Below are 21,633 nucleotides of genomic sequence, written 5' to 3'. Positions count from 1 at the left end.
GTTCTACTGCTAGTATCACCAGACTGCTTATGCCGCCCTTTACTAAAGAAGTAAATTAGCACAGCTGAACCATGATTATGTTTTGATGCACTGCAACCACAGCGCATTGTTTCTTTGTCTATTATGCTTTTGTCCTCACATTCAAGATCCATTGTAAATCATTGCTCTTTTCTTTTTGTCAATCGTGCTTTTGTTTACACTTTGCTGCTGCCCAGCATATCACGTTAGTTTTTTTTCTTCGTATTCAGCACCATAAAACATTTTTCTTCCTTTGCCTTGTTCCTACAAGCTTTTCTGAAATGAATCGATAATTATATATATTACATATATTTTGCTTACTGAAACTGTCTAGAAAACACTGTCAGAAAATGTTATCCACACAAAATCCATTGTCTTTAAAAAATTTATTTACATTGATTTGTGTGTTGAAGAAGGAACAACTCTCTAGTGACATGCAATACTTTCTTCCAGTACCGAATAATATCCAAATCAGCAGCACATTCACTTAACCAATACCCTTTGTGTGTTCCTCTGGGTCAAGGCTACACAATGTCAATCTCCACATTATAAACATATCGAAAGCCGGTAGTCTGGAAGCACACACAATGAACCAGGTCATCGACACAAATGGCAAAGGCCAGAGGTCACTTCAATAAGGTCAATTTTGCAACATACATTTTATAACAGAGTCCAATTTTCACTTTAAGGGGCTTTAAAGTGGCACAGAACATAATTATTCCAAGCCTTTTAGGATATAAAATCTCTCAGTATGCTCACGCATATGCACATCCCTTCACAGGTTTTTTTCCCCCTCTTGTTCTGCACTTACTCCCACCCACGTGTGGGCCTAGCAGAATAAACCTTGAGTAGAAAGACAGCAATGATGTCATCCCTGCTTTTTTCCTTGTCTCTTTCTTTTTTTGCTGTAAATCAGGATTCTTACAGCCACTGGCACAAGCTATGACGTTATGAGCCTATGACACAGGAGAAGACCGGGTGGATAGGACTGAAAACAAAAGGTTGTTCTGAAAGCACAAGCAGAAATTTAAAACTATCCAGCCAGTTTGGAATTCTTTCAGGTCCAGAACAATATGTTTTCTGACATATGACTTGCTTTAAATTCAGGATTAACATCACAGTATTCTTGTCAGTTACACAGCAAAACACGACACACAAACAGTAAGGGCACATCATGGCAATTAACTTGTTACTTGAACAACAAAGTCATTTTTGCCCCTCAGTTCTACCATAGTATTAGAAATGCTAAAGACCTGAAAAGTCCATCACAATGACAATGTTCTTATTTCAAAATTAGAAAAGGAAAAATGTGTCTTAAGAGAATTATTTTTATCTCATCCTACTTGTGTTGTCTACTTAGTGGATCCTGCTTATTTGTCTAAACAGATAAGTTTTGCAAAAGCCATTTCAAAAATGCTTAGTGTCAGTATTATCAGAACACCATTAGCACAGCACTCAAAGAGAGTCACTGCCTACACAAGTCGACAAAAACCAATGATGAATGCTCTGTCTTTATAAATTCTATAAAGGGGCCCGAAAACACCTTTTCCTGAGACCTTACAAACACATGCAGACAAGTGTGATGTCTTTCAAGAAATATACACCTGAACAAATTTTTGAAAACCTAATATAAAGGGTAAAACTAGGAGTGCAATGTTTGCTTGATGGTGGTGCTAGTGGACGATGCCCTGCCTAGTGCATTTTTTTCTTCTCTTTCTTTACTTTCTGTAGAATGTTCTGTTGCCAACATCAGTGTGTAAAGAATATATGCCTTTAACAAAAATATTGAATGTAATGGAAGCATCTTTATGTCAGATGCAACTTCAATATATTGAGGTTTGACTGTAATAAAATAAAATGGACAAGCCACATTTTTTGTGAGACTGTATGCCGCCCACTCTAAGCAGAGGTGCTGTCTTTCATTTGGGTGCTGATGTGAGATGGTAATAAAAAGGTTGGTGTACTTTACTATACTTAAAGAAAGAAAGAAAGAAAGGAAGAAAGAAGGAAAGAAAGAAAGAAAGAAAGAACAATAAAAAAGCAAAGCTGAACTTGAATAAACTGCATACACCTGCAAATAAATTTACATATATTGTAATGGAACTGTCATGGAACGCTCACTGCTGGCTTGCTAACAGCACTGCCCACATGCATATACTTCATCTCAGTATTGAGTCATAAAAAAAAAGGGGGGGGGGTGCTAACAAGGCTACACTTAATTGTCACTGGTGGAATGTGTAAGCGCGACTGAACAAGGACGTTAAAAGAAACAGATACACAGAGACAGCGCTGTGTCTGTGTATCTGTTTCTTTATGTGTCATCGGTCAGTCGTTGCTTACACATTCTACCATGGATTCAAACCAACTAGCCTGCCAACGTGGCTTAACTACACCGGAGCATGACAGTCAGAACAATGCACTTATCTTGTCATGTTAATGGTTATAACAAATATACAAGAACATTAGTGATAGGAAAAATGTTTGGGGGGGGGGGAGAATTACATCCTAAATAAATGGCATTCTATAAATTTGTACTTGGAGTTTCTTTATGGTGAGTAACACTAAACCATGTGTACCAGCTAGCCCAAGTCAACACTTTAACATTGAAAGTACAGCTTTTTTTCTCTTTATTTATTTTTCTCATTAGAGTGGCGCCAGATTAGCATGAAGCAGTTCAGACCTTAAAATGTGTCTCAGTATGGCTTTCAGGCCAGTATAATGCAAGGATTCTTCTTGCTCTGTTATATTTTGTTATCATTTACCATTCCCGGCAAGCTGATAAGTGCCATTTATACAACTTACTGTGAGAAAAAATAGCACTGGTATAGAATCGTCAAATTAGCCCTGCTCTCGTGGGTGCAATGTGTTTCTGTCTTAACTCCTAACCACAAACCCACCATTCTAGAAGTCAGGAATGACCATGAAGTTGGCACAATAAAGAACTATGGAAGAACTGCTCTCCTCAATATGCCACTGTCATCATTCACCCCATGGTGTGTTGCACACACTAAAAATGGTTGCTGCAACAGGCTTTTAGCTTGCCTCATCTTGACTCAACCTTCATCCCACAAAGCCAGGTATATCATTTTTTGGAGTTTGACAATTACAAATGCTGATCTAAGCATAGAAAACTTCAAACAAAAACCTAAATAGCCTTTTTGATATGTTAGAGCGGAGTTTAAGTTGTGAATAGTTTAGCAAACAAATTACTAATTAATATATTAATTATACTTTAGGTCAAATACCATTTAATTGTTTCTGGTATGAATGTCTCTACATATGGTCAAAAATAAATGCTATCAAGTTGTTTTAATTTTCTTCGATGTGGAACGGTGTTTGGGTTCAATGGGGGTCAAGATTAAGTGAAAAAATGTAGCTGATTTTGAGATTGCAACTAAACTTCAACTGTTGCTAGGCTTAGTAGGCATATGGCACAATCAAAAGAAGTGCGGAGTAATAAGTGAAATTCCATGATTAAAAGCCACCGTAGGAGAATCAGCTTATTGTGATAAGTTGCCTATCGTTAATTACAGTACTTGCTTGCACTTAACGAATTGCTGTCAGTGGCAATGCAATCTTTCTTTTTACAAGTGCAGATGGGTACTACAAGAAGACACCAAACAGGAGAAAGTAGAGGATGAGACATAAATCAATGCAGTGCAGTGCCCATTTGCATTACGTTTTCAATGCCAACAGCTGTAGCTTACACAATGTAAAAAGGAACTACCAAGATGGAGCATAAATGCTCTAAGTCGGTCAGTAGAGGCACAGAACAGCATTTGCATTGAAGTGCTGCATTATGTTACCACATCCTCTCATCAGTTTCACTCATAAGTAATAAAAAAAAATGATGCAGGCACCATTGAAGCTGATTATCAAAGTAAGCTAACATATTTTTGACCCTGCTAGATTATCCATGCAAGGTTGTGGATCACTGAAATGCATCAGACGAGCCAGCAAGGCTATGAAGATGGCATGATAAGGAATTAATGGTGGCTTAATGATTAATGCATGATGTAGTGGTGTGTAATGCTTTTGAACGAGTGAAAGCAAATATTTCTAGTGTTCTAGTGGATCAATCAGATTTATTGTTTTTATCAATAAACTTTTCTTTGACAGTGCTTTATATGTTACAACATGCACAAACTTCTATTGCACTGCTTGTGTTTGTTTCTTTCACAACTGCGGAAACCACACAATGCCTCTCTCTGTAACCAATGTAAGGCAAACATTCATAACATTGCGGGCAGGATGCAAGGAGGAGCACTACCATTCATGTTAGCTAGCGATAAACCATCTGATAGGCATGCACCAATAGGAGAGGCCCCCATAAGCAAACAACACCTACCCACAGCCCACCGTTCAGCTACGCCACCAGCCCACCACACACAGATGGTAATTACCATGCACTCGCCCATTTAGCCTGATACAGAGAAAGATGGCTGGCTTCTAAAGAAAGCTGTCCACTTTAAAATTTCTTCCTGCGGTGCAGCACAGTGGCTCAGAGCAATTAAGTTAGTACATTCTTTTCAAGTAAGACAGCTAGGCAGTGCCTTATTTTATAGAACCTTCAGAAGCCAGAATATACGAAACCGGAAAAAAATGCCATATAAACTTTAGCTTTATTACAAGGACAAATTTGTTTTGATCACTGTCTGGCAATTACAATTACACCTTGCAGTTTCTCTACCACTTGTCTACTCCATAAATCCACATTATTTTGAGGAACTAGGTGCTCTCCTGTGAAAGCAGCTGATCAATTAAATTTAAGATCTGTCATTGCTAGGCTGAGTTCTTTGCTATTTGTATCAGGCACAGCTGGCAGTTTTTGGTTAATACAACATGAACTCTTTATAAAAACAAATGAAATGCTAGAACTCACAGTGCTGAACTCACTCACTTGCAAGATTATGAATGGAATGAGACAGGAAACTTATAACACAAGTATTTACTATTTTATAATGGCATTCTACATAAGTGTGTTTTTAAACATAACACTCCTGCACGATGTAAAACTAGGTATTTGTAAAAAAAAAATGCCAGTATTCTTGAATATGTAAATTTTACAACTAAGTGCCTCCTAGTAATAATAATTTGCCAAATCTGCAACTTATGAAACTTATGATTGTGCATGCACATGCACACACACATATGATGAAAACAATAGGTGCATGCAGGACTGCCAAGCATTAAAAGACTTAAGGTTTGCAGTATTCATAACTAAAAAAGTGATGGCTAAACAGTGAATTAAACTTTGCTTTCTTTTTTTCTGAATAAGAACAATAGTACAATACATGTGCCAGTTCAATTGACATTAAAGGCTACTATGAAGCTTCAAAGAAGAAAAACACACACAAATGGAGGAATCGCTCACAAACTCACAGCACCCCAATATATGGCACTGCTTTTAGCACCTTCACAACACCAAGCAGCAAAATGGACACTGTTCCGCACCAGAATCAGGTTACTGTGGATAATGTAGCACTTTTTAACATCTGTCGCAGACAGGATAACTGTTTGCTAGTGTCAACAACTGTGCCCCTTAATCCAAGCACATAACTACGGTTCATGAAAAACTGGGGAGCTCATCACAAGATGAAATAAGAACACACAAGGTCACATGATGTCACCAACGTGCCAACACTCCGTGAGCCTGCTTCATGTGGCCCTTGAGGGTGTCCTTGCGGCCATACTTGCGTTGGCACAGAGTGCATGGAAAGTACTCCTGCACTGGGTCATGCAGCTTGACATGTCGCTTGAGATTGCTGTAGTTCTGGAAGGCCTTGTTGCACAGCTTGCACGTGTAGACACTCTTTCCCTGGCTGCTCATCACAGAGTCGTAAGCAGCATCGAGAGCCACCACTTCCAACATCCCGGATTCTGACAAAGAAAGAAATAATGCAGCCAGGTCTGAGTGAGCACGACCAAACTGCAATCACAAAGTACTTTTGTACGGCAGAATCCCTCAAAACCTTTCTTGTAGAAATATAGAACCCTTCATCACTGATTAAAGTGAATGCCAACTGTGATTTGCACATAAAGTTGTGGGTAAGATTGGCATGACCAGCAAGGGTCAGGGCTGATCTGCAGTGAACCTGCAGTGAAAGCTATACAATTGCAAACCGCACCGATTTATTCCACCGACTTATAAAGGGGCCTTGAAACACTTTTCTAACTAACAATAGAATGAAATCACTGTTACATTACGTCACCTCACAAATCTCCTAGCAAAAAAAAATTTTTAGAATTCTTCAAGCACGAGTGAAGTTAGACTTAGTTACCGGATCAATCAGCAGCTTTTTGTCTCCTCTAATTTTCACTAGCGCACTAGAAGCTACATAGGGAAGGCGGCAGGGGGGCGCACAAGGTAACAATGCCCCGCTGACACTGGCGAAAGGTTGAACGTGAAATGGCTCATGGCGGCAGCCCATGGTGTCCGTGGCATATACACTACACTTTTTACATCAGAGGCCGCACACAGCAGATGTAGTAAAGCTCAACTATTGTGTTTAGACCAGAATTGCAAAGATGAAAGGGCTTTCTGTCTTTCTGAGATGGCAGGCGTATATATTTTTCATTTATTGTATCCAATGTGCAATAATTGTGTTACTGAGAACATTCTTTCAATCATGAAGTCAGCCAATAACTGTTGCAGGTCAGCTACTTGTGATGACACTGCATCATGACATTACAAAAGCAAGAGCAAGCAATTTTTTCTGCTTTTGGCAGGAGAGTGCATATTCCCAGCTGTATACAGTGCAATAATAATTGGCTCACATGTTCACTAGAGTCTCGTAAACAGAGTGGCAACATTTTCTTACTATATTCAAGAAAAAGTTTCAGGGCCCCTTTAAGAACACTGATGCTGAAAATTGCACCCACATTTTTAAATGCTGAGACAGGAAGCACCAAGCTTCATTAGTTGCCAGAAGCCTTAGCTACTAACAACCTTCAAATTATTGTGAAAGTGATTACTGCCTTTCCATACATTGTACTGTTTTAAGTGTTCTTCATGGACATGTCATGCAGTAAGGTATTAAAAGATTACTATTAAATGTTTTTGTACCACTACACTTGCAGCTGTAGAACACATCACTGATTTCATACACAAAATTTCAAGTCTGTAAGTCCAATTAAGTACACTATAGCTAAACGCTCCACAAGGCTGTGCCATGAGCATCAAGTCAAAGCTAGCACAGTGAAGCCCTTTCAAGTTTACAGTAATGTGTAAGCATTTATTCATATCACACAATGTGGTTGTATACATACAGCACAACAGTTGAAATATTGCTGAAGAAGTTGCACACTTGGTGCTCACTACACACAAGCTTAGGCAAAGAAATCACCAAGAATCCTCGCCACTAAGAACATAGTGAAGTAACTGACAGTAAAGTGCTCCTTACTAGACAATGATTAAATGATGCACAGAAAAGGCATGACATATCAATACAAGTGCACTATGGTTAAAAAAGACGAGAATGAGAAAACAAACAACAGGTAAAGTGACAATTTCCGACCATCATATTGACAAAAAACAGCTTCCTTTCTTTTTTTTTTACAAAAATGGTGAAGAATGTGATGTCGCAAACATGCAGTGACACCGTTATCATATTCCATGCGGGTAATACAATTTTTAGAAACTCGATAAGCATGAATTTTCTCTGAGGGCAAGATTAACATATGTGGCCAAGCTTTCAATAGGTAGCTAGCAATAATTTTTGTTTGAAGAAGAATGCAGACGAAGACCAAGAAAAGTAAGTTTAGTCATTTGCTTCTTGTCTGGATGCCTGATTTGTTTATAAAATGCAGCCTACCTATAGTTGCAGCCACAATTAAAACATAATAATTATATGAAAATAATCGGACACAGTGTGAGACAGCTGAGCAGTCTATCATGTGCAAACAAAAAGCATCTAGCAAAAAAATTACTTTGTCAAACACTAAGAGCAAGGGCATGCTGACACAAGACTGATCTATTAATTTGTTAGCATATGTTAGCCTTCCCTCACTCTTACTGTGTAATAAAGAAATCTCTTTTTTATGTCATTTTTGTTTCTGCTTCATGCCTCAAGCAGCTACTTCATGCTACATATTATTCACACCTTTCTTGCTTTTACTGTAAATATAATAAGTAATTTAAGGCTGCATGTTGTAAAGATCCATTATAGTTTTAATAATGGCAATAATAGAGGCACAGCAGCACCGAGGCCAATGACAAGAGCAATAACGAATTGTTACAAAATACAATTCATTGACGTTGATAGTTGACGCCTGCCTCAGCATGTTTTCATTTTTCCTTATCTTTTTGCACTGCAGCTCAATCACATCAATTTGCAGAATCAATTAGCCAGAGCTATTCTAGCACCACAAGCTTTAAAAAATAAAGACATTGCTTTGACTACTACAATACATTGAATCTTTAAGTCTTCAGTTTATGTAATCATAAAAAAAAGAAACGGTTGGTTGGGCATTTGGGTTACGATAGCTTACACTTCATATTTTAAATTTCAGAGAACTGAATAGTAAAGAGTCACAGTAACATGAGAGCTCATAAGCAAAAGAGACGCTACCAGTGCACCCCATTGATGTGTAATATGACGCAAATTATGGAAATAAAAGATAAATATCTACATGAAGTTAGCTCCTTTACCAAAATATTAGCTTTGGACGCTGCCATACCTGTGCAAAACACCGCAGTTTAGCCCTATTTGGTTTATATAGCATACAATAGTTGCCCTCTCTTAAAAATTGAGAATCTTTCACACAAACTAGTACAGTTGAACTTTGATACAAAGAACATAGATATAACAAAGCAAATAAATTTTTTTTAATGCAATCAGCATTCTTTGGGCACTTCATCCAGTTTGCAGTTTGTCTCGTCTGTTGGTTTGTCTGCATCGAACCTCTTTCACTGCAACTTGTGTCACTGGTTAGTCCAAGGTCTAACTCTAATGAGTACAGCGCTGGGCTGCTGTGCTGAGGGGAACCAGGTTTGAAACCAACTGTTGGATCAACATGGGTCGCTGGGTGTGTAACACGAGGTAGGTGCCGCTCTTGAATTAACCTCTTCACACCAACATGGCTCACTGGGTATGTGTGGCTCTTCAACGAACCTCTATGACGCCAACTTGGGTCACACTGGCTCTGTGGCACTTTTCAATTAAGAAAAAAAAAAATATATCCTTTAAAATTTATTCTGTGCTGGGCAGAATCGAACCTGGTTCATAGATATCAGCTGGATAAATATTCAAACACATGCCATACGCAGACTTTGTGGTGGGCAATGCTAGATAGCACAGCATATCCAGAGAGAAGCATGGTAGAGGAGCCTGGCTGCAGTACATGCCTCAAACATGATGCATTTCAGAGGTGGCAATAAGGCGTGTAGGTGCATTGCTTAGATGCTAATCGCACTAATGCTGACAGTCATTCTGAGATGGTTTCAGGTGGAATTTTTTCTCAACTACATTAGCATGTAACCACTATGTGCTTATAACAAGCATTGGATATAATGAAGATATTCTTGTGTCCGATGCAACTCGATTATGATGAGGTTCAAATGTATAGACAGAACATTGGCTTTGAGCTGCATGTTGTTCACAAACCACAACAGACATTTGCAAAACGTGCCAGCACAAACATTTCCTTCTTAGAGGACAAGATGAACAAATCTGACCAACAAACAAATGTGAAGTGGTTACAATAGCCATGACTGCAGAGCACACAGCTAAGTAATCAAGTTTGCAAGATGGGATAGTTAGATTTGATTTATAATAGCAGAGATAGGACAGTGCAAAGCATATGGAACACAGTTACAGAAGGAAAAATGCAAGTGCTTCTGTGTTCTGCCATTCTGCCACCATGAACACAGACAGAGACATGCATACCACATACAGATCAGACATGCACACATTTAAAAAGCCAGTAAGTTTTAGTGAACTACCTATACTCTAAATCTAGCTCATTACTCTACATAGCTGGAAAAAAAGGAAAAGAAAAAAAAAAACTTCTCATATTATGGTAAATGTACTGATATGGTGAGCAGTCATTAGATTCCCTAAAAAGTTTTGCCATTGGCAAGAGAAAGAAACACGGAGCACATTTGTGCGAATAGTGAGAAGTGGACAGTTTACATACAAAGTAACAACTACCTCTTCTGCTAGGTGGGAAAAGTCTCGTGTAAAAAAACATCCGCATCACAATCACCACTGGGTAGTTCAGAAAATAGATTATTACAAACTGGAGCTGCATACACAGCAATTCTGGCATAAAGAGTGGTGAATATTGCATTTTTGCCGTTGCATCATTCAAAGCATGCAGTTGAGTGGACACAATGCTTCCATCCAAGGTCTGTAGCCTGTGAACCTGACAAGGCAGAAAAATGATGATCAGACAACAAAGAAAGCAAATGTATTCTTGTGAAAGATAAGCAACTCAAGTGTGCAGAGCTATACTGCTTAAATTTCTCATAAGCATGGTTAGCTTCAAGTCAACAGCATATTTCTAGTAGCTATGAGTACAAAGTGTGTTTTGCAGGTTTACATCAAACAAACACTAAAAGTACAGGCAGTGTGGTATTCTGCATCTCTTGGCATAATTTTATGTTTCCTAACAGAAAGCAGCACTGTAGAGGAATATTAGATTAAGCTGTTTAAGTAAATTACACTTCTGCAACAGTAAAACGGCCACTCTCTTGTCAGGGGAGGCTTGGTAAGCCAGAAAAGACCTAACACAAAGGACAGTTGTGGGCACTGCCATAGATTTTCACCAACTCATCATTTTGTCATTGATTTTAACAGCGCCTAGTCTGGTCTAGCTAAGTGTTATCAGTAAAGAAGGAACACATCGCATTATACAGAAACCAAATGCTCAATCTCACAGCTTTCACTTTTCCTGTACAAAACAGCTTGTTTGCAAGAATATATTTTGACATGCCATCAAGGTGCCAGCATACATTTGTTTTTTGGTTGTCCCACCAGATGAATGAAAATATAGGTTAAAAAGACATGATTCCCCACCTAATTTATTTCAATCTTGCTAACTAGTGTTCCTTTGACAGACTTCCAACATTCACTTTTGTTTTCCACAAGGTCAGGCATGCAATTATCTGCAATGCTGTGTTTGAATAGTTTAATCTTGATATTAAAGAGTATATCTAAAATGTTTCTCGCCAATATTAGTAGGCAATGAATAAATGCGTATAATGAATATTGGATATCACGAAGGTGTGTATGTGTCGGATGTGAATTCATTTTAACAAGGCTCGGCTGTAAAAGTTAATATGACAGCTACTGCAAAGCCCCGAATTTGTTGGCCATGTGTTATTTGAATATGTATTCTACTGCTACAATGAAACTGAAAGTGCTGGTCCTCACAATCTCAGTTGTAGCAAAATATATTTTCGTATGTATTTTCGTGTTTGCATCGCTGAAAATACATCTCAACTGAAGACCAAGGAGTCCAAACAATTGCAAAACTTATACTGCATTTTTCCACAAACTTGAGTCAACTGATATAGAAAAATGTGTATTGGGTGCTTGTGCTTTCAATGAACAAATTGAGCTCACTTATTTTAAAATGGTCCAATAGGACAAGGAGGCAATTGTCAAATTCAGGCACCAACTAGCCCACATTTTATCAAACAGAACTCATCTTGAGCTTGCGAAACATTGTTTTTAGAATGTTTTCAGCAGTGTGTTTTTTAATTTCAAGTCGGAGGATAATATATGGATACACATTTCTATGCTAAGGCACAACTTTTGCAATTGCACATCTATGCACAATTGCACATCTATGCACTTTAGCTTTGTGCTTATTTCATGCAGGCCCAGCTATGTTTGTCTATAGTAATTTTACAGGTCCTTTTATAACAAATATCAAAGGAATAACACTTTGCTCCAAATGTGACTTCATTATATCAAGATTCAATTGCCTTCTCACACAAAGTAGATACCTGCATCTTTCTTCACAAAAGAAGTGTGACAACCATTGTCAAACATTACAAGACCAAGGTAATTAGTAGGCTGCCTTCTGACACTAACATGAAAAATTACTTTAAAAAAAGTAATTTGATGTTAGTCGCGAAAACATTGGTAGCACATGTCCACAATTGACACACAGTAATAGATTACCAATAACATGCGACCAATTGCAAGCCTTTAAAAAAATTAGGCCTTTCGAAATTGCTCAATCAGGCTTGCCAATTGATTTCTTGCGAGGTAGAACGAGTGCACTGCATTGTAATAGACCACACTGCCTATTAGTTCATTAGCACTGCTCTGTACTAGGAATCAGGTGTCCTGCAGAAAAACCAGTGAGGAAAAAAACCACAATCGTAAGTATGTTGACAGTACTACAAATCCAATTCAAGAAAGATACAAACAACAATGACTTCCATCTCATTATTTATTGCAACCTCAAATCATTTCATATGTGCACTTCACCTTATGCCCACAAACTATGACAGATGCCCATGCAAAGGCTCAGCTTCCCTGTCCAGCAGTACCACTGGTGCAGTATTCACACATACTTCTGCTAGATGTGTGTGCATGTGCCATGACTAGCCATGTGCAATCATTGGTAAAGGCATATATGCAGCCCTATATATGTGCAAGCGGCAATGCAGGCTATAGAAGGCTCCTACGAAGTCTTATGGCAAAATCAACTTTTCCGAAGGAGAGCTCTGTAAGTAAGGATGGCCAAATTGGTGCCACCAGTGTTACATCTTTTTACTGGCGCAGCACTGCAAAAAAAAAAGTGTTTAAAATACTCTTGAAAAATGGACCAAGGTTCAGCTACAAACCAGATGTGACAAAGACCGTGTCAACTGCTGTGGACACTACTACCTGTGTCAAAATATTAACAACCATCCTGGGATGCAGACAGTGACTGCTGTTTCAGGTCAGTCTAGTTGCATACTGCTGCTAGCCCTATAGCCCTATTACAGTATAGAAATGAAGAGGGAAAAATGTTTAAAATTTTTGGAGCCCCACTGGTGTTAAAAGGGACACTAAAGAGAAATGCTAGGTCAGTTTAAATGAATAAAGTATTGTTTCAAAACTTTATTTTAATTAATTTTGTGGTAAAAGTTTCATTACTAGAAGAAAGTATGATCGTCACTCTATGCGACTCTGCTAAATACAAAGGCATGGATTAAACGTAGCGTATCCGCCTCTCCAAAGCCTCTGCAATGGTAGGTTAGTAGCTTTCTTTTGACACTAACACCCCTGTGCAGGTACGTCAGTGCGATGTCATAAATGTTGGTCTTTTTTCTTATCTATGCTATTGAGGCAAATAAAAGTTGCAAAATAATGTGAAGTTCAGCCTTTGACACCTTTAGAATAAACAAACTGTAGTTCATTTTAGTAGTAGATTTTTTTAGTAGATGCTGTCAAAATCTATGATGTCATGGCAAGCTGGTAGAGGGACCTCAAGGCAGCATTGCCACCTATGCATTTTTGCATCTTTTCTGTCTTATCAAATGTCAGATTGTTTCATATTCTAGAAGAGAAATTTACGGATACAGCTCGAGTTATGTTTTTCTTTAAACATCCACTAGATGGTTCACAACTTAGACCATTTCCGTGTAGAGTGGCCTTCAAACTTTTGACATGGACAGTGCATCACAATTCAGGAAATACTAATGAATGAAAATGAAAGGGAGTAGCAGGGTGTGTTCATTGTGCTACAGGACGAGTAACACAGGAGTGGTTAGTCTTTTTGATGGCCATCCATGCTGATAAAACTGCTTGCTTTGTGGTCCTCACAAAAAAATGATGGGGAATAATGCCTTAAGAGCTTTAGAATGGAATTTAAGCATGTCACAGTAACATCAGAGCACTAGATGCTTGCCGCTCCTGACATATTCAGGAAGTTAAACCCCAGAAAGTGAAAAACAAAATGTAAGCAAGCCCGACAGAGGACTTTTGGAAGCGCTTCTGACACGAAAGACACATAATAAGCATGTGTCCGTTTCATATGATCAGGTTTGGGCAAGTTCCTGGCATGCTGAACGTTCAGCAGCAGTTCAACTAGACACCAAGTAGCCAGTTCTTTGTAAAGAGGTCTGATAACACGATTAGGCCAGATCTCTACTACTTGGCACTGCATCAGGGGCATGGGGTCCAAGGTGAGGTGCAAATAGCAAATGATGGCGGTTACAATTAATGACCAGTCCACAGTAAAAGCCAATGTGTGTGTATTTTTTCTGCATTGCTACCTTTGTAGCAGTGCTCAGATGTTGGCTGGTTACAATCGTCAAAGATTTTCCCCATTACTGACTGCTATAGAATGACAAGAACAGCAAAGAAAAGAACAGAGTGAAAGGTGCTTATACAACAACACTGCAGCATGAACATATTTCCTTCACTCCTATCTTTAAGCTACTTCGCTGCTCCATATGCATAAATCAGACTCTAAACTAAACATCTATGCAGTAAGACTTGATTGCTGCTCTGGCGCAAGTACAAACACATGCGTTGCATAATAAAATGGACACACACAGCAGTAAAATACCATTGCATAGAAAGCGTAAGGTGCATATATCCAAGGCACCTTCGACTGCTATCAAAAATTAAAAAAAAAGAAAGTTTCTCATGTACACTTGGCTTGCACATTGTAAACTAAGAAAAAAAAACACACACACACAAGGCTGGTTTTGTCAGAATGTGCTGAACACCTTGACATATTAGCAAGGCGGACAGTATCCCAGAAAGATTTCTCGCAAACCACACATCTTGGCAAACGGCCTCTCCTCAAATTTTTTACACAGTGCCCTTGAATTGTTTCTAGCCCCCCCAAGTTCTAAAGGCCATCACTAAACATGCAGTCATAATGGTAATGTGTTCTCACACACCACTGCATAGAACCTATTGACTATTGGGAGTACAAGTACAGAGAGTAATACATTACACTAATAAGCCCGTTAATAACAGATCTACAAAGTTCATTACCTGGCCTGCTCATGTTTTTAATTACATCAAAGACCTGCCTAACTCACTTTCTCCAACGAATGCTTATTATAGCAGATGACAGCACTGTAATTGCTTATGGATATCAATGCACTAACAAATGGGCTTTGTGAAAAGCGATAAACTTAGTTCATAGTGTTAAAGAAATAGGGCAAAGATAATGTCACTGAAGCAAAGTACATAATGTTTTCTTCAAACAACACTAATAGAATTTTCCTCGAAAACATACCAAAGAGACAAAAAAGAAAACTGAGCCGTATTATTAGATTACCGTTTTACAATATCAAAAATGACATTCTTACCATGACAAGGGGATTGGCAAATCAGAAAAGATGGCAAAATGAAAGACAAGTGGCAAAACCACCAAGAAGTTTCTGTACCAGCTTGCCATGTTGTCATGGATTTTGATGAAGCCTGCTTGAGCACAGTTAACTTTCTACTGGTAAAGGTTAATATAATTGTATTTTAAAGGAGCCAAAGACTGGAGTTAGCAAGCGTCCAGAACTTTTACTGTACCATGAAAGCCCAAATACGAGAATGTACTTCGGAATGCACAATGTCATACTGACATACCGGTGCTTGGATTTCAGAGCAACATAAGTAAGAAGGCAAGTTGGACCTTTATTTTCAATTAAATATTCAACCTTCTAAGCGAAATTTAACGGAAATAATTTAGTCAAAATACCTTAATAGCCTAACTTAATTTGGTGTTTCTCTTTAGCGTCCATTTAACTAACTTTCTATTATGCTTAATGACCACTGTATGCTTTCTTGGAGTCATGTTAGGCAGCAATTTCAAAGCAATATTCATGTCAAAGGGGACCACTTATGTTGTTAGTATTCTAACAAAAGCACCTTTTTAGTTCAATCCACTCACCATTACGCTTTACTCGGCTATCATACATAGCCACATAAGTTACTACATGGACCCTATTCGCTAGTGCGTCATGGGGTCTTGCTTACTGATGTCATTCAGCTCCACTAGAACATACAGAAAATCACTTCGTACGATTACATTTTCGTGTTATAATGTACACTAGTCCCAATTTTTCAGCTTAATACACCCATGAGGGATTGCACTACATATAACCTTGCCAATATAGTTAGTCATATACACCAATATATTTTTTTGAGATTTGGTGGACAGCCGTTTTGAATGAAGCACTAGTTGGAATTTCTGCTAAGCACACCCGACTTCACTGCTGCTCAGCTTGTACTTGGGAATTGCAACATGTGCCTCAAAGGCAAATAAGAAAGTTAATTAGTGAAAATTTTGGATTAGATATCTGGACATTGCAAGTAATATGCAACTCTTCAGGCAATTCACCTGAACAGGCTGAATTGTGCTATATGGTCTATAATTTTTGTAACAAATCCATTCTGACTAAACAGATATATTTAAAATAAACACCTTTTGCACTCTATGCAAAATACACTTGCACAATCTATATGGTTCGTTCTGCATGTGGCTAAAACTGCTCCTGAATGTACTGAACATCCCAAGGCAGTGCAGTGAGCCAATCTTGAAGCTAGAAATATGGAGCAACATGGAACAGACAGCTTTAGCAGGGGTAGAGGTACTCACATGTATTCAACCTAAAAGGAACATGAAGGACACATGATGACTAACTTAATGTTTATGTTCATTGTAAGAACATCGACTATGCAGCACCAGAAACAGCCCTGTTGCCAACACTAAAACAGAAGGCTCCATGTTCCATGTTCGTTTCTTGAACAGAGTACTTATTACCTTTTGCATGAACACATGCACTGTTTCTGGTGCCACATCTGTCAATGTTTTTATAATAAAACCAGCTGCTGTTAAGTCACCATTGTCCTGTTTTGTATGTGAATTTACCTTACACAGTATCGAGCACATTCTATAACTGAATGCAGATGTCAATGTGAAAAAGAAGTTGCAAATGCTATATCACACACTTGGCCTTTCTGCAAACAGCATGGGATGCCTGCTCAGGTTGCACCACTAAATGCATGATAAGGCCCTCTTTAACTCAGCCAATTACACAGACTAGTCGGCAGATGATACCTAGCTGCTCTTACTATGCTGGCTAGGTAGCATAACTCAGCCAATAACATAGACTAGTTCGCATTTGATACATAGCTGCTGTTGCCCCACTAACTTGGCAATATGACGCAATGGGCTCAATAGCTGCAGTAGGAGTGCTTGAGTTTTCCTTTTTTACTGAGTGCACTAAGTGCTTTGTGGGCAGCTGCCCAACTCTTTCTTCTCAATACACCCAAGTGGCGACCCATGTTCAGGTGTTCACCTATGTTGCACAGTTATAAAGTGAGGCCAGCAGGCTTTACACTTAGCTTTCAACCGATAGCTAATGAAGTTCAGTGTTTGACGGAAGCCCGTCTGGTCGGGATGAAACATGGTTAAAAGGCAAAGAAAAACCCGGGGTACTTCGCCGACCAAATAAAGATTTAAAAGAAAAGAAGACCTTTCGGCTCCCACACAAGAGCCTTGTTCACAGGTAAAATAAAATTATTATTATTATTACAGGTAAATAAAATTTATTTTACCTGTGAACAAGGCTCCCGTGTGGGAGCCGAAAAGTCTTCTTTTCTTTTAAATCTTTATTTGGTCGGCGAAGTGCCTTGGGTTTTTGTTTACCTTTTAACCAACTGATAGCTAAGTGCAAAGCCTGATAGCGAGTTCCATGTTGCTCCATATTTCTAGCTTTTAGGTTGAATACATGTGAATACCTCTACCCCTGCTAAAGCTGTCTGTTCCATGTTGCTCCATATTTCTAGCTTCACAAACCAACAAATATAAACTAATATGTGAATGCAAGCTAGGCCAGTTTCTTTCAAATGTCATAAGTAAGAATGAGCTAATATAACATACATACGTTTAGCAGATGGCTGAATATTCAACAGACCAAAGCGCAAACCTGTCTTCATCAAGTGATGTATTTGCCAACCTATTACCTAATTATGTTCATTAATCAATTAGCTCTTCCTGATATTGTTTTCTTCATTGTTTTTCTTTTTGCCACTCAAATGTATTTTTCAGTTGATTGACATATGTATGCACTCACTCCAGCAATACCTTGCTATGCAAGATGGCAGTATATGTAAAGAAAATAAAACTAAAAAAATATGTTCCGCAAGATACAGAAAGCATTTTAAAACCCACTTGATGAAGGATTGAACAAGCGTAAAGTCTCAAAATGTTAGTCGGCCACCCAAGTCCATATAAGTATGCTGCTTTAATTTTTTTTTACGATTCACTGTTTTGAGACGTTTGTCGACTTAAAAAAGAGTCGGGCTCCAGTGCGGCGCTAACTTTTCGCCGCTCAGAAAACGATTGGAAAGCGCATACTTAACTGTAGGGTTTGGCAGTCAGTTTTCTCGAAAGCACGAAAGAAAAAAAAAAGCAAGAAGCATCTGTAAGCTGCAATTAATATTGAACCAATCGAACACCGACAAACACTACTACGGAAATCACTCGCGCAACGCCACTACACTGCGACACACGCCCGATACTGCAAGTTCATCCACAATATTCGCTGTTCAAAAGCGTAGTGCCAGCAGGATCCATAATTGCAGGTGATAGCAATCGTTCATGGCAACGCCAAAGGGTAAAAGGCCACAGTGATTTCCTACGTATACATACACGCACACACAGACGGCGGTTTTGCGAACACCTGCGGATGTCGAACACACGAAAGGAACCGAGTCAGTGAAGCCGCGCTGTCGCAAGGCAGTACGCATGTACTGGAGACCACGTGAAGGCGGCAAAAAGTAGCGTTTCAACAACAGGTACGGATGAAGAAAGCGCGAGTGCGAGTAAAGGAACAGCAGTCTTGGGGAAATCAAAAGCCGTCACACATAGCCACAAGGTTCATAGCGCAACGGCCGCAGCCGCCATGCTATGCTCTCTATGTTGCTATGCTGCTAAAGAACTCTTGCGCAGTTTCGTAGAGCACGAACATGTAATCCGTGTAAAGCAAGAAGGCCAATTTTATAAAACTAACAGTAAGCTTTCTGTGCAGAAACTCTAGCTTTTATTTAATGCCGTCTCATCCGAGATTCAATAGTTGCCATCTATAGTTGTCATGGAACCCGTGCAGCAGACGGTCAAATGAGGAATCGCCCGACGTTTGTGCGCAGTCGCGAGTAGAAGCGAGCACGACAGAAAAAATTTGGGCACTAGCGCCTGCTAGCGCTCCGCAAGGCTAGAGGGACCACGAGTGGAACAAGACAAAACAAGAGACACGCCAGACAACTAGACAACGCGCGGCGCGAAGTTTGCAAGATGGCGGACGCCGGCTTCGTTCAGCGCGTTCAAGATGTCAAAAAGGCGAACGTTTTAGTTGTTGGTGCTGGCGGTATTGGTTGCGAGTTACTTAAAGACTTAGTACTTTCTGGCTTTGCCAACATTGAGATCATTGACCTGGATACGATAGACGTGAGTAACCTGAACCGGCAATTTCTGTTCCAGAAGGAGCACGTCGGAAAGCCAAAAGCGTTCATTGCCAAGGAAAGCGCCGAGAGGCTTGACCCGCATGTGAAAATCGTAGCTCACCATGACAGTATTGTGAAGCCAGAGTATGGACTCGACTTTTTCAAACGTTTCGACATTGTCATGAACGCTCTCGACAACAGGAGTGCGCGGAGCCATGTGAATCGGATGTGTTTGGCCGCCAAAGTGCCGCTGATCGAGAGCGGCAGCGCCGGATACTTGGGACAAGTGACGCCGATATTCAAAGGGCTCACTGAATGCTACGAGTGCCAGCCGCAGCCTGCTGAAAAGACTTATCCGGGATGCACCATACGCAACACGCCTTCGGAGCCGATACATTGTATTGTATGGGCGAAGCATCTTTTCAACCAGCTTTTTGGCGAGGCAGATCCTGACGAAGACGTATCGCCGGACTCTACCGACCCCGAGCTCAGAGGTGAAGTGAGCTTAGACCAAATGCTCAAACAAGGCACAGACGCCACGGGCAACGTTTGCCGCGTCTCGACGCGGCTTTGGGCCACGCAGTGCGGTTACGACCCGGAGAAGCTCTTCAACAAGCTTTTCGGCGACGACATACGATACCTGCTCCATATGGAGAAGCTATGGTCGCGCAGAAAGCCCCCAATGCCTTTACAGTGGGACAACTTGCCGGACACAACGGCTTGCAGCAGTGCTGACGCGACTGACTCTGGCACGCTCGATCACCGGCGCTGGAGTTTGGACCAGTGCCGCCGAGCTTTTTGCGACTCCGTGAGAAAGCTGAAGGCGCGAGCAGTGGAGCTCAGTGAAAGCGACCATTTAGTGTGGGACAAGGACAACGATGAGTGCATGGATTTTGTGACTGCTTGCGCAAACCTTCGTGCTCACTGCTTTGGAATTCCTCAGACTAGCAGATTTAATGTAAAAGCAATGGCAGGCAATATTATCCCTGCCATAGCAACAACCAACGCCATCATTGCAGGTATTATAGTGCTTCAGGCTTTCAAGCTTCTGCAAGGGAAGTTGGAAGAGTGTAGAACAAGCTGCAAACAGGTCTTCTTAAATAAGCAGCCATCGTCAACAAAAAAGCTTATTATTCCGGCTCAGCTTGTCGAGCCAAATCCAAAGTGTTACACATGCTCATCAAAGGCAGAGCTCTATGTTAGTCTTAATACAAAACAGATGACTGTTGGCACTTTTGAGGATAAGGTGCTCAAGGAGCAAATAAGAATGGCTGCACCTGATGTAGAGCTTGATGATGGCAAAGGCACTATCCTCATTTCAAGCGAGGAAGGTGAGACCGATTCCAATCGGGCCATGCATCTGGCAAGCCTAGGTGTTATTCATGGCTCACGGCTTCGCTGTGATGATTTTCTGCAAAATTTTCAGGTTACGGTTAACATTGTTCATGATGAAAATACAGATGGCACAGGGTTTGAAATTGCAGGCGATGTTTCCCAGCTGAAGCCTGATAGTGACATAGCAGACAGTAATAACCATAATGAAGAGGATGAAAGCAAAGGGCAACATGGCTGCAATGATGCTAGCGATGACGATCTATGTGTCATTGAAGATGATGTTGAGGAAGCTGGAAATGAGAGAAAAAGTCTGAAACGCAAGATGACAGACATTGAAAACGTGGAGGTCAAAAGGTCCTGTGTTGTGATTGACTGATGAAGTCTGTTGTCAAATTATTTTGAACTGAAAGGGGTTCAATGTGGCCAATATTTTTTTAAAACATGATGCAAGTTGCACGTCATTGTGTTGCACAGCAAGTTCTAAATTATAAATTTATTTACCATGCATCATATTCTCTTGTACAGCAAAAAATCAGCAGTTTGAGCCATACTGAAGTGTAACATTTCTTGAATAAATGCGACTTGTTTTAAAATCGAGTACATGTTCCAATACATTTCGGAGAGAGAAAGCTTGCGGTGTGTGCACTGCTAATGTAAAGAAAACATTTCCATATCACTGCAGGCAGCCTTACTTGCATGTCTGAAATCCCATATATGTTTTCTTTATACCCGCCGTGGTTGCTCAGAGGCTATGGTGTTGGGCTGCTGAGCATGAGGTCGCGGGATTGAATCCCGGTCATGGCGGCCGCATTTCGATGGCGGCGAAATGCGAAAACACCCGTGTACTTAGATTTAGGTGCACGTTAAAGGACCCCAG

The 21,633-nt window shown here is 40.0% G+C and overlaps 2 protein-coding genes across 2 annotated transcripts; one reads left to right on the top strand and one right to left on the bottom strand.

The window, feature by feature from the left end:
- Positions 1 to 385: 385 nt before the first annotated feature.
- Positions 386 to 18,941, bottom strand: LOC139054514 (putative transcription factor ovo-like protein 3). The gene is made up of 4 exons (XM_070531594.1): positions 18,631 to 18,941; positions 12,150 to 12,317; positions 10,170 to 10,383; positions 386 to 5,898 (listed from the first exon to the last, which is right to left on the bottom strand). Exons 2-4 carry the CDS (start codon positions 12,156 to 12,158, stop codon positions 5,645 to 5,647), a joined length of 477 nt encoding a protein of 158 aa, XP_070387695.1. The 5' UTR covers positions 12,159 to 12,317; positions 18,631 to 18,941; the 3' UTR covers positions 386 to 5,644.
- Positions 18,942 to 19,137: 196 nt separating this feature from the next.
- On the top strand, positions 19,138 to 21,353 carry Uba2 (Ubiquitin-like activating enzyme 2). Its single transcript, XM_065434820.2, has one exon. It carries the CDS (start codon positions 19,273 to 19,275, stop codon positions 21,130 to 21,132), a length of 1,860 nt encoding a protein of 619 aa, XP_065290892.2. The 5' UTR covers positions 19,138 to 19,272; the 3' UTR covers positions 21,133 to 21,353.
- The last annotated feature ends 280 nt before the right edge of the window (positions 21,354 to 21,633 follow it).

This window comes from Dermacentor albipictus, chromosome 1, assembly GCF_038994185.2.
Source record: "Dermacentor albipictus isolate Rhodes 1998 colony chromosome 1, USDA_Dalb.pri_finalv2, whole genome shotgun sequence".
NCBI lineage: Eukaryota > Metazoa > Arthropoda > Arachnida > Ixodida > Ixodidae > Dermacentor > Dermacentor albipictus.
This window is presented reverse-complemented; position numbering and strand designations above follow the sequence as displayed.

What these genes read in the sequence shown, in the direction of transcription:
- LOC139054514 (XM_070531594.1), bottom strand. An exon ending in TTTCCCACCTAGCAGAAGAG is followed by an intron (nt 5,899 to 10,169) that starts GTAGTTGTTACT and finishes TTTCTTTGTCAG; the next exon opens with AATCCGGGATGTTGGAAGTG.
- Uba2 (XM_065434820.2), top strand. Translation starts at nt 19,273, where the DNA reads ATGGCGGACGCCGGCTTCGTTCAGCGCGTTCAAGATGTCAAAAAGGCG.